Source organism: Pogona vitticeps, chromosome 5 (assembly GCF_051106095.1).
Source record: "Pogona vitticeps strain Pit_001003342236 chromosome 5, PviZW2.1, whole genome shotgun sequence".
In the NCBI taxonomy this organism is placed as follows: Eukaryota; Metazoa; Chordata; class Lepidosauria; order Squamata; family Agamidae; genus Pogona; species Pogona vitticeps.
Window position 1 is genome coordinate 148,008,838 of NC_135787.1, and position 13,112 is coordinate 148,021,949.

Consider the following 13,112-nt stretch of genomic DNA (forward strand, 5'->3'; position numbering starts at 1 on the left):
TTTCAGGGGAGCAGTAGAACGAAAAGGGGCAGTGTGGGGGCGAAAGAACAGAAGGGGGGCGCTGGAGTGAGCCAAACCTGTGAAGGTGACTGCAGCTGCAGTGCTGGCAGTAGATCTGGTGCTGCTGCCGCCACCAGATGATCCAGCTCTTTCTACCTGCCATGTCTTGCCTTTCTCCTTTAGGGGAGCAATGAGTGTGGATCGGGTGGAAGGAAAGGGTCTCTTGGGTCTTCATCCTTGCCCCGTGAAGCACTGCCTCGCACCCGGGTCGGGAGGGAGACTAGGTAGGTAGGTAGGTAGGTAGGTAGGTAGGTAGGTAGGTAGGTAGGTAGGTAGGTAGGAAGGAAGGAAGGAAGGAAGGAAGGAAGGAAGGAAGGAAGGAAGGAAGGAAGGAAGGAAGGAAGGATGGATATCATCACCTCAGGGAGGGGGGCAATGATAACTTCTTCAATGGCTCAAGGGGGCGTTTCTTTCAAAAAGGTTAAGAACCACTGGTCTACAGTAAGTAAAAGTAAAAGTGCTTTCAGTCAAACATAAGTGCTTTCAGTCACACTGTCACATTCTTCAAGTTTCAAAAGCACAATAGAGAAATATCCAACACTGGACAGCTATCCAAACCTCAACAGCCGTCACAACACTTTACTTCAAAATTATCACCACATTTTCTGCTATACAGTGGTGCCTTGCTAGACGATTGTCTCGCGGGACAAAAACCCAGCAAGATGATTGTTTTTTGCGATCACTATGGTGCCTCGCAAGACTTTTTTTCTATGACCTTGTTTCACAAGACTTTTTTTTGACCGATGCTTCGCAAGACTTTTTCGCAAGACTTTTTTTTTAAGATGATGCATAGGGAACCTCGCAAGACGACTTTTTCACAGGACGATTTTCAGGGAACAAATTAAAATCGTCTTGCGAGACACCACTGTATTCAAAAAAGTGCCGTATAGCCAATTCAATGTACTGATTTTATATACACAGTGGTGCCCCGCACAGCGAGGTTAATCCGTTCCGGATTAACCTTCGCTGTGGGAAACATCGCTGTGCGGGAGGGAAAAAGCCATAGAAACGCATTGAACTTTGTTCAATGCGTTCCTATGGCTTTCAAACTCACCGTTCAGCGAAGTTCCTCCATAGGCGGCAGCCATTTTCGCGCCCTCCCCTCGCAGAACGAGGGCGCCGAAATGGCTGCCATCAGCTGTTTGGCGGGTAAAAAAAGGCCACCGGAACAGCCGAAAGGGGCCGGGGCGCAGCGTTTTCGCGCCCTTGGTAAGCAAGGGGAGCGCGCGAAAACGCTGCCGGAAGCCCCGAAATGGTTGCGCGCAGCCATTTCGGGGCTTCCGCAACGTTTTCGCGCGCTCCCCTTGCTTACCAAGGGCGCAAAAACGCTGCGCCCCGGCCCCTTTCGGCTGTTCCGGCGGCCATTTTTTAACCGCCGAACAGCTGATCGGCGGGTCGCAAAGCGAAGGTCGGTAAGCGAGCAGCTTACCGACCTTCGCTCTGCGATTTTTGCCCATTGGGGCCATCGTTGTGCGATCGCTTTAGCGATCGCAAAAGCGTCACCGTAGAGCGAATTCATCGCTCTACGGTGCGCTCGTTGTGCGAGGCACCACTTTGTGTGTGTGTGTGTGTGTGTGTGTGTGTGTGTGTGTGTGTGTGTGTGTATATATATATATATATATATATATATATATATATATATATATAAAGATCTTATAGGACTAATATGCTGAGGAAAAAACATTGTGCACATGTCATGGAACCAATGGAATAATTCTGGAAATAAGTTTTTAAAAAAATACTCCACCTTTAAGAAACTATTTAAATAAAATATTGAAACAGCTAAAAATACAAGAAATGACACTGTCAAAAAAGGCCATGAAACATATTATGAATCAAAATCATTAAAATATTAAATGCATTGAAACTAAGAACCTAAAGTCATTTAACTATACCAAACTAAACTGTGCTATCTGCTATTTTTAAACAGCTAATGTGCTTACCTTGCTTTTTGACATGGACTGTGCAGAATCATCCCTACTTTGTGATGCATCATCTTTCCCTCTGTCAAAACCTTAAAAATAAATTGAGATAATTGAAACTCCTTAGCGTAGTCCATATATTATTTATTTAAATTGTTTTATATCACATTTCAAGATGAAGCCTCACCAAGAAAAAAATTAAACCCTTAAAGAGAAAATACTACTACTACTGTTATTGTTATTATTAAATAACTTTCTTTCTTTATTTATTAAACAAACAAACTTATATACCACCCATCTATAACGTCTCTACTCTGGGCGGTTTACATAAAACATAAAAAATAAACTAAATGTAAAATCTGAATTAATCACAGAGTCCAAGAGGGAAAAAGAAAAATGAGGGAAAGAAAGGAAAGAAATAGGCTAGGTGATGTATAAGCCATGTCTTAAAGTTAGTCCTGAAGGCCCTCAGCGAGGGGGACAGGTGGATCTCTGTAGTTAAGTTATTCCAGAGACAAGGGCCACTGCTGAGAAGTCTCTCTGTGTGTGTGGTGGTTCACAGAGGACCGTTTATTTGCAAGAGGACGATTTTGACAGCTCGCTCCGTGCTTCAGCTGTTCGCAAGACAGCAATTTTACAGCTGATTGGCGGTTCAGAAAACGCTTTCCTATGGGCGATTTTCGCTGGATGACAACGATTTGCTCACCTCAGTGTGGCCACCCCTGTAGCCTACATGTTCATCTGGCATGTATAATCCATTACGTACTATATACTGCAGCCTGGAAAAGTTACCTTTTTGGACTGTATCTCCCAACCTTCTTTCAGAGGAGAGGGGCACTCGGAGATGTAATATAGAAAGCCCCAAACTCTGCAGTTCACTAATATAATTTCTGAACCATAGCATATTGAAAAATGACAAATTATGCAAGAATATTTTTCTTTAGCAAGTCAAGAAACAAATTCCACATCTGTAAAGAAAAGTTTAAAGGCCATAAAGACACATCTAATAAACTAGATGCTATGGAGAGAGGCTTCATTTAAGGATAAGTTGAAAAGATGTGAAAATTGAATAATTATAATTAGCAAATAATTTAATACAGTACTCTCATGTAGAAGCTTTCTAATATTAATTCTAAAGGCTCTAAAGAAAAAGGAAATGTGTTGCTAAGAGACAACTATCTGAGAATCTATACATAAAAAAACCCTTCATTTAATCATATAACCATTTCTCTTAATTCACTGGTCAAGCCATATACTAAAATCACTTTGTCAATAGTAGCATACTTTCTAGATTCACTCTACTTTGGGTCCAGCTGTCCCCAGAGTTGCTCAAATCTAATGTAAGTTAAAAACCAAAAAGGTTTCAGTAGGAAGTTCAGGTTTCATTCAAGTCCAAACATTTTTCCAATGATGGCTTTAATGCAGTATCTGGACTTTGTCATCTCTTCCCCACTGCAGTTACCTGCATGCCTCCAAATCTGCTCCAGAGAATGGCCCCTCCCCAATCCTCTGAAGCAGATTTAAAAAGCATGCATAGAGTTGAAGGGAGAAAGAAACATGGTCTTCCAGCTGATGGAAGGACATAATTGGATCCAAGATTCTGATACTGATCTCTACTTATAGAGTGGGGAATATGGTTAGCCATCTAGCACCAATAACCTGTGTGGCAATATATACTACAGAAAATCTTCTTCCATAAGTACAAAAAGATGGAATATCTTTTAATAACAGAGAAGTTGAGAAGGAAGGCAAGGAATACATTGTCTACTGAGCCAGTATTACCATACAATCTCAGAACGGCAAAGCTGGAAGGGACCCTATGGATAATCGAGTCCAGCCCCTTGTCAAGAGGCACAGTGAGGAATCAAACTCCCAACCGTTAGCTCCACAGCCTGAGACATAAACTACTGAGCTATCCTTAATGTACAAAAATGTACATGTGATTCATTTAAAACACATGTTTTTCTAACTATATCCATTACCTTGTTCACTTGCAGATGAGCCATTTTTCTGCAAAAAGATTTCATCATTCTTTTTTGGCTTGTCTTTGAATTAGACAGACTGTAAGGCAGGGATGTAACACATACATACATAAACCTTTATTGGCATTTGATTACAGTAAGAAAAATAGACAATGTAACCAGGGAAGTAAAAAGGGGGGAGGTTAAAACTGAAGTTGGGAGGGATGGGGATTACGGTTTCTCATAAGAATAGTTGACAGAAATTCCGCCACGAGATGGGTAGTGGTTGGAAAGTAATCACTTAGAAGAATTGGGAGGGGGTCAGAGAGGGAGGGAGGGAGGGTTAGGAGAAGAGGGTGTAGCAAGGAAGATCTAAGGGCAGAGTGAGAGGGGCAACGAAGTAAAATATGGGCTACTGTGTCTGATTCGCGGAAACAGAGTGGACAGAATCTGTTTGATCGGGGGGTATTGGAGTATCTGCCAAAGTGATAAGCAGATGGGAAGATGTTTAAACGAGCAAGAAGAAAGGCCCTCCTTTTCCTTGGGTCTGTCAGGTGAAAGAGATAACTGGCTGGGTGGCCCAGTAAGGGGGGGAGCCCAAAGTAAGATGGTGAACAAGTGGGATTTAGATTGAGTAGGAGGGTCCGGGTTTCTTGTTCTAGTAGTTTAGACTTAATGATAAGGTGGGCTTTAGGAAGGTCAAGGTCGGCCAAGGTTTCAGGGGATAGGTCGAGGGTGGAAAGCTTAGCATCTACTAGTTTGAACCAGTTGGATATGTGAGAATCACGAATAAGGTCATATAGGATGGAGGTTGGGTGGGAGTTAAGATGAAGTTTCAGCCAGAATTTGAAGGTAGAAATCCAAGCAGAGGTGGAGGGGAGGTGGATACCTAGTTCTAATGCAATCGTGGACAGTCTGATTGAGTTGGGGATCCCCAGAATCTTACGAAGAAATTTAGAGATTGAGCAATCCAGTTCGGAGTTGGCGACTTCAATCCAAACGGGTGCTCCATACAGTAATTGAGGGACGGATTTGAGTTGGAATGCCTGAAGAGCAGCAGGGATGAATTGGTTGCCTTTGTTGAAAAAGAATCTGACTATGGCGTTTTGAGATAGAAGAGCTGAGGATATGGCAGATTTACGGTGGAGTAACCAAGAGTGGCGGTAGTGAAATGTAACTCCGAGATACTTGAAGGATGGTACCTGCTGAAAGCTGAGGTTTTGTATTTTCCATTGGGATGGTGTCCATGATTTGGAGAAGACTAAAATTTTTGTCTTCGTGGAGTTAATGGATAGATGATTTGCAAGACAGTACTCCTGGAAGGTTAAAAGCAGCTTACGGAGACCGCGCTTGGAGAGAGATAGAAGGACAGCGTCATCGGCATATAGGAGTAGGGGAATAGGTGAGTTGTTCAGGGAGGGGATGGGAAGGTCAAGAGGGAGTAAGACAGGAGGAAGATCAGCTATATAAAGGTTAAATAAGAGGGGTGCCAGGATGCATCCCTGTCTGACGCCTTTCTGGATAGGAATATCTTCAGTCACGGCGCCAGTGCGGTCTAAACGTACGCGACATGAATTGGAAGAATGTAGTTGTTGGATGAGCGAGAGAAGACGGGGGTCAATATTCCAGTTCATTAATTTCTTCCATAAGGTGTTCCTGTCTACGGAGTCAAAGGCTCCTTTGAGATCGATGAATGCGGAGTAAAGTTTTGCCTTGTGGGACTGGGAGTATTTATTAACTAGGAAAGAGAGGGTGAAAATGTGGTCCAGGGTCGAAGCTCCTGGGCGGAAGGCAATTTGTTCCCTAGTTGGGAGACCAATGTCTTCCGCCCAGGCAGTGAGTTTCTTGAGGAGAAATCTTGAGTAGAGTTTCCCAATAAAGGATAGAAGGCTTATTGGTCTATAGTTGCTGGGGAGAGAGGGGTCGCCTTTTTTATATATTGGGACAATGATTGAATTAAGCCAAGATTCGGGAATGATACCTGATTTATTGACGATGGTGAATAGGTTAGCAAGAGGGATGGACCACCATGTGTGGTTGTTGGTGAGGAACTCTGAGGGAATTCCATCTGGACCGGGGGATTTCCGGGGTTTGAGAGTGTGGATAAGCTCAATGATTTCATCGGGTGTAACGGGGGGCCAGTCTAGTAATTCAGGGGAAGGGTAAGGATATTTTATGGAAGGAGTCTGGGTAGAGAAGACGTGGGTGTAGTAGGTTGACCAAGAGGAGGAAGAGATCGGGGTGGGGAGAATTGGGTCTGAGTGGGATAATGATCTAGAAACAAGGGACCAAAAAAGGCTATGGTTGTTGGAGAGAATTGAATGGTGGAGAAGGCTCCAGTTTTGTTGGGCATATAGATGTTTTTTTTGCTCAAACAAAGTACGGCAGAGTTTTTTAAGATAGGAGTAAGTTAGGACAAGGTTGGAAGAGGGGTCTGCAAGGGTTGCACGGAAAGTTTGCCTGGTCAGTTTCTTGGCTGTCAAACAGTCTGAGTCAAACCAGGATGGACAGTGGGGATGGGTAGAAGGGGGTCGGGAGGGGCTGAGGGATTGGGTGAGGGATTTAATTAGGGACTCATAAGCGAGGACAGCCAGATGAGGAGAGTTGGTCTTGGATAGGGTCTGGTTGAGATCGATCACATCGTTTTTGCGAGTCCAGGCTCTGAAGGACTCTTCAGAGTTATGGGTCCATCTTAGTCTAGGAGGGGGTGGGAGGTAGGGGGTAGGGAGGGAGTTGCCTGACTCAGCAGGAAGGGTAAGGGATAAAAGTGTGATTGTAGGTAAATGGTCACTTTCTGTCCGTATATCGACATGGAAGTCGAGGATTTGGGGGAGGGCTTCAGGGGAAGATAAGGTGTAATCGAGTACACTGGCCCCTCTATGAGAATAGTGAGTGAATTTGCCGGGTGAGTCTTGGTCTAAAGAGCCGTTTAGAACTACTAGGTTAAACTCTATAAGGAGATCTACCAGCTCGGAAGTATGTGGGTTAAAGGAACTGTCTTGGGATTGTCTTGGTCTTTGTAATATAGGGGGAATTGAATCTTCAGGATCCCAGTTCATGTATTGGGCTAGGGCAGAATTGTCCGGGCCTAGTCTGGCGTTGAAATCACCAAGAAGGAGGAGAAAGACAGAAGGGTTGAGTTTGAGAAAGTCAGAGGTAAAATGTTGGATTCCATCCCAGAGCGGAAGGGCGGTGAAAGGGGGGGGAGGAATGTATATGTTAAGTATTAGGGTTTGAGAGGATGTGGTGGAGAGAAGAAAGGCCTGGAAGTAAGACGATTGGGTAGGTTGAGGAGTTAGGAGATGGCTGAGGGAGTGCCGTATTAGACAGCAGAGTCCTACACGGGGGCGACCTTTAGAATGAATTTTAAAGGCTGGAAGGGGGTAAGAGGTGAATCCAGGTATGTAGGGGGGGTTGGACAGCCAAGTTTCTTGAAGGAAAATCAGATCAAATGAGGAGAGGTAATTTAAAAAATCTGAGTCCATATTCTTGTTAGCCCAGCCAGCTATGTTCCATGATATTAGCTTCAGGTGTGTTCGTTGATGGACGGCTGGCAGGGTAGAAAGAATTAGTCAGTCTGGGTAGTCGAGATTTGGAGAATGGTTGGAGGGAGGAATAGAGGTCTGTAAACTATTTGTCCTGAAAGAAGTGTGGTTACTGGAAGGTTCGGGGTGGGGGTGGGGGGTGGAGGGAACAGTTGAGGTAGAAAGGGGAGGATTAGGGAGGGAAGTTTGGGGGGGGAGAGTGGATTAATTTGGGAGGGATTTGTAAAAGGAGGGGGGAAGGAGTTAGGGTTAGAAAGTTGGGAAGTGGTAGGAGGGGGAACGGGAGCTGTTGCATCCACAAGCAAGAAAGAGCCTGTGTTAGTTGGTTTAACAATATGGCAGATTGGGTAAAGTGAGGGAACAGTACTGGGGGCCTGGACGGGGGTTGGAATGAGATGGTCGTTATTGCCTGGAGGTATAGTAACCAAAGAGGAGGGGGTGTCAAGGTAGATTGTATTGGGATTTGATTGGGATATCGAGTGGATGTGGGAGGTAGGTGGGGGTGGGAAGAGGTTGGGATTTACAGAATTGGTCTCAGGAGAGTCAGCTGGGGTGGGGGTATCAATTTTTCCCTCAGGGTTTGAGGAACTCTTCAGAGGGCGGGGGGGAGGGGTCGGGGGTGAACAGGGGTTCGGGGTTCTGGTTGGGAAGGTAGCTGATGAGTAGGTCGCTTCCCTTGACTCCTGGATTCGGGTTCTGGGTTTGAGAAGGTTCAAAATTTGAGCATTCTTAAAGTGTCTTTGGGTGAGAATCCCGTCGCGACTCAGGATAGAAGAACGCTGGAACAACATCCTTGGGATCCGACTGGAGTGAAAGGACAACAAAAATCTGTCCGTAGGGTAGGGCGAAGTCAGTCTCACGATCTTATCAAGGTCAACTTGCAGCGGTTTTATTCTTAGTAGAGATGCCAGGTGGGTCTTAGCTAGAGTCAGTCTGTTCCAGTCACGGCGGTGTTGGGCCCGGTTGGTTGCAGTAATAACAATAGAGTTTGGATCATAGATCAAGGATACCGGGTTCTTGGGATGCCCCGTAGGAGAAAGGGGGTTAAAATGGACAGGTAAGGGTGGTTTTGGTAGAGTCTTAGGGTCCTGGGAGTGGGGTGCAGCCTTTGTGGAAAGTGAGGAGGAAGCAGTTCTCGTCTCCTTTAAAAGATCTTTTAAAAGGCTCACCACATCTTCCAAGTAGGAGAAGGCCGAATTAATCGTGGAGGTGACCTTGAGAAAATGCTGGAACAGTAGGTTATCCAGGTCTGGAGGTTGTTGAGGAGCAGGATTTATAGCAGGAAACTGCTGCTGGAAGGACCTAAGGGGACTGGTAAGAGAGATAGTAGTAGGCTCTGACGCAGCAGTCTGAAAGGAGGGAGGGGGAAGGGGAGAGTCCTTCGGAGCAGATCCATCAGTGGAGAGGTGGAGAGATGGGAAAAGAAAACTTTCCAGTCTTGTTTGTTTGAATCTCGGGCCGTTTGAAGGTTCGCCGGGCCCCGGGGAGAAGGTTCTTTTCTTTCCCATAAGGAGGGTAGTGGGGGGGGGAGCCGGTTGAGAAGGTTAGTGCACACAGCTGGAGTCAACGGCCGGAGATGACTGTTTTGGAAGGGCTTGACCCGAAGAGCTGCCGGAGAGAAGTAGCTCTTCTTTCTTGTTTCCACCGTAATTCGGATAAGTCCTATAATCCAGTAGTCGGGTTTCTGTCTTTCCAAGGTCGGAAATATATTTTCCTGTGGCAGTATTCCTGATATTATTGTTCCTTTATCAGAGTTAAAAAAAGATTCAGCTGCCACCTTGAAGATTTCTGTTAGCTTCCTTGAAGAAAATTGCAGTGGAAAGGACATCTCATCTTTTGCATCCTTTATCCTCCCATCCAGATGTGATTGCTATCCAAAATTCTCCCGGGTAAGGCAGAGAGGTCCTTCTGCTTCCATCAATATATGGCAGCTAATGCCAATGAGGAAGAAGTCCTTGGTAGGGTAATCAGACCGGATGTAACACATTGTACTTCCTAAAGTCCTGCAGGTCTAACTATCATGGAAACAACCTGGCTCTGTTTAGTAAATACACATAAACTACAGCTTATAATAGCTATAATTTCCCTAAACAAGGGGCAGTTCATACACATCATGTTGTCTGCAGTCCATAATATATTTAAATTAAAGTCTGTGCTGGTTAGCAGGTTTACTATTTACTGGTTAATAAAATCTCAAATAGGTCACACCGAAGCATTATGCTATCTCTGTAAGATTTACTACTTGAAAATGTATACAGACTATTGACAGAAGAAAATGAGGGAAGTATTAATCATCTGGGGATATCTCTGTGTTGTTCAAATTTGTATGAATTACGTACGAAGCATGCTGGAACGAATCTGCTACTTTACACAATTCTTTGATTTAATTTAATCCTCCAAAATGTGGGCTCTGCCTTTACAGCAGCCCAGTGCGCCAATTCAGTTCACACAAACTGATGGAAAAGAACACGAACAAAAGGCTAATTGCTGCCACAAGAAAAAAAATCATCAAATAAAAATATTCTTACTTTGTTCATCTCCCCAAATATTTCACATACAGGGAAATAAGATACAGCAGCAGCATTAGAGTTAACAATATCACCTTGTGATTACAATTATTTCCATCTGAGACCCAGCAACTGCACACACACCCATAACTTGCATTAACATATAAGGCTCCAAGTCAAATGAGTTTTTATTGCTCTTGTTCCATCATATCACAGTATGAAACATTTTAAGACAAAATGAGCCTTCAGTAAGAGAAGGTAAGCATGTTAATAAATAACCTGGATCCTTAAGAGAGCAATTACACAATTTAATGATTCATTAAGGATGACTTGACAATCAAATTATATATGACAGTCAATATAGTGGAAATACTCAATTTAAAATCTTGTACTGACACCACCTATAGTGATATAAGCAAAACTTATATCTTGCTTTTCTTTTATTTATACTATTCTAACTTATACTGATAAATATTATTAACAGATGTAGTTTTAGAAGAGATAACTCTGTTAGTCTGTGTCAGCATGCCAGACATAAAGAAGTGAACTTGTTCACAAAAGCTCACATTAAAATTTAGAAGTTAGTCTTTTGTGGGATTGTGCAGCTTGCTGATCTTCTGGGATGTACAGTGAGGATTTGAATTCTCAACCTCTGGCTTCACAGCCACATTCACTGAGCTATCTACTTAGTTCAATTCCCCACTGTACACTCCAGAAGATCCATCCTGTGTGACCTTCAGCAAGCTGTACAATCTCAGGATGCCCCCAGAAGAAGGGAATGGTAAATCACTTCTGAGTATTCTGTACTTAGAAGATCCTGAAAAGGGTCACTATAAGTAGGTACATTAAAATAAAGTCAGCTAGAAGCTAGCAATTTTAAATAAACAAATTTTAACAAAGCTGCTATAGTAACTTACTTTCCTAATACAATATCTCTGCAATCTGTCAGGACTGATCAAGGGCACAACTCAAAGATGATACATATAATATTAGAAGCAGTTAATATTTATTATTTAATAATGTGAAGATTTTGGACATAGCATTGTTTAACATACTGTCAATACTGAGTTTTTATAGGCAAAAGCTATAAAATTCTAGATATAATCCATTCCACATTTCAGAAGTAAATGGATAGATTTCAAAATTATGTTCTCCTGAATTTGAAAAGACCAGCCCAATACATTTTGCTGTCTCATCCCCAAATTTCACCTAAAAAGGCTTGTTGAATTGACAGCTGAACCTTATGTCAACAGTACCAACAAGACATCTTCTGCCACACACTTGAGGGGAGCAGACTAGTTTAGAAAGTACAGAACAGGCTACATGACACCCATAACTCTGACCTCCATCACCATGCCATTGATCACTTCCTGTCCTCCAGCATTTCCTGACTGACTGGCTGACCATGCTTAAAAATAGTATAAGTTTTATGTCTGAGCATGTGCTAGTAGTTACACATAACCCCCCCCCATCATAATCCATCAAATATCTTTCTGCTTAAATACAATTGCATTTTATCTACAACAGATAATACATAGCTGTTTACATAAAGCCTCGAGTTTTCATGTATATACAAATTATGAACTCTTATTTCCAAATCTCAGTTTATTTCACTCAACACCAATCCAGCGTCTTTTAAAATTTTGTTAGAAATGGTTTCTTGGAAAGACAGTAACTGTAAAAGCTTTTAGAAGCAGGACTAATCGTTGGCGATATAGAAAAGGCAAAACAAACCTCGAAAGACTGGTGAGAGCTCGTTGTATCCTCCAAATGAAGCATTCCGGACAAGTTTTCGACCATCAGCTCGTGGAGGAAGCGAAACCCCAGCACATGAAGAAAACCTACGTCGCAGTGGACCCTCTTCCTTCATGAGTTAGTTGCTCTGTATAATGATTGTTGTCATTCAGAAGGCTGACTATAATAAGTATATTGCAGAGAAAGCCTTTGCCCTCACATTCAAATTATTAGCATGCAAAGCACACATGAAAAGCAATGCCATATTCTCACACTAGGAAAGCTGCAACCAAAGATGAAGTTGATAATAAAACCCAGAATCCCTTATGGATTCAATTCAAGATGTTACCACTCCCCGTTCAATAATATTTCATATTTTATTCAATATTGCCTCAAGACAAGCTGCTACTCCTTGTTGTTTTGTAGACACTAGACAGATGACACCACAAAATACACAGATGAGTTATTAAAAAAATTTCCCCCATTGCCTAATCTGGATCCTATTTTGAAGTACACAAAGCTACCTATGATGGGTGGTGTCTAGGATATTATTCCCTTGCTGGCAAAAAGGCACTGCTCACAGATGGTACTTTCACTTGATTTTCAGGAATCCTGCCCCTATGCTGCACAGTGGCATATTCCATTCAGCTGGGTTCACTGACTGGTGCAGCATTTTACAGAAGGCTGGAGTGGCTGGTAGAAAGGGAAGGAAAATATGTTCTCTGCCAGATCAATTACATGTACCCAAACATGGATCTAACCATATGGGCATATTTATAGAAATATGCCCATATGGTTCAAAAACTAAATAGAAACTGAAAATACTACAGTCGTGCCCCGCTTAATGATTACCCTGTATAACGATAAATCCGCTTCACGACGATGTTTTTGTGATCGCAACTGTGATTGCAAAACAATGTTTTAAATGGTTTTTGTTTTTTTGTTTTTTTTGTTTTTGTTTTTTTTTTTGCTTTGCAAAGATCGGTTCCCTGCTTCGGGATCCGATTCTTCGCATTACGATGATCAAAACAGCTGATTGTTGGGTTTCCAAAATGGCCGCCGGCTGCTCAAAATGGCTCCCCGCTGTGTTTTTGGACGGATTCCTCGCTCTACAGGCACCGAAAATGGCCACCCCATGGAAGATCTTTGCTGGATGGTGAGTTTTCAGCCCACTGGAATGCACTGAACAGTTTTCAATGCATTTCATTGGGCTTTTCTATTTCTCTTTACAACGTTTTCGCTCTACAGCGATTTCGCTGGAATGAATTAATGTCGTTAAGCAAGGCACCACTGTACTGAGAATCCCAGAAGGAAGTTCTCATATTGTAAATATAAGAGTTCTCCTTTAATAAAACATTCCTTCTTTGATTTATCAAGGGACAT

General features: G+C 43.0%; 1 protein-coding gene across 4 annotated transcripts in view; it reads right to left on the reverse strand.

Annotated features, from left to right (window-relative positions):
- OSBPL8 (oxysterol binding protein like 8) overlaps positions 1-13,112 on the reverse strand; it is a 102,382-nt gene that overhangs the window by 36,772 nt on the left and 52,498 nt on the right. For 2 of the 4 annotated variants that reach the window (XM_078376931.1, XM_020804285.3), the window contains 2 exons: positions 11,730-11,877; positions 2,004-2,074 (listed from right to left, as the gene is read on the reverse strand). In XM_078376931.1, the coding sequence (XP_078233057.1) occupies positions 2,004-2,074; positions 11,730-11,865 (207 nt within the window). In that variant the 5' untranslated portion in view covers positions 11,866-11,877. The remainder of the gene's footprint in view (positions 1-2,003; positions 2,075-11,729; positions 11,878-13,112) is intronic. The other 2 variants (XM_020804278.3, XM_073000353.2) reach the window with 1 other exon arrangement.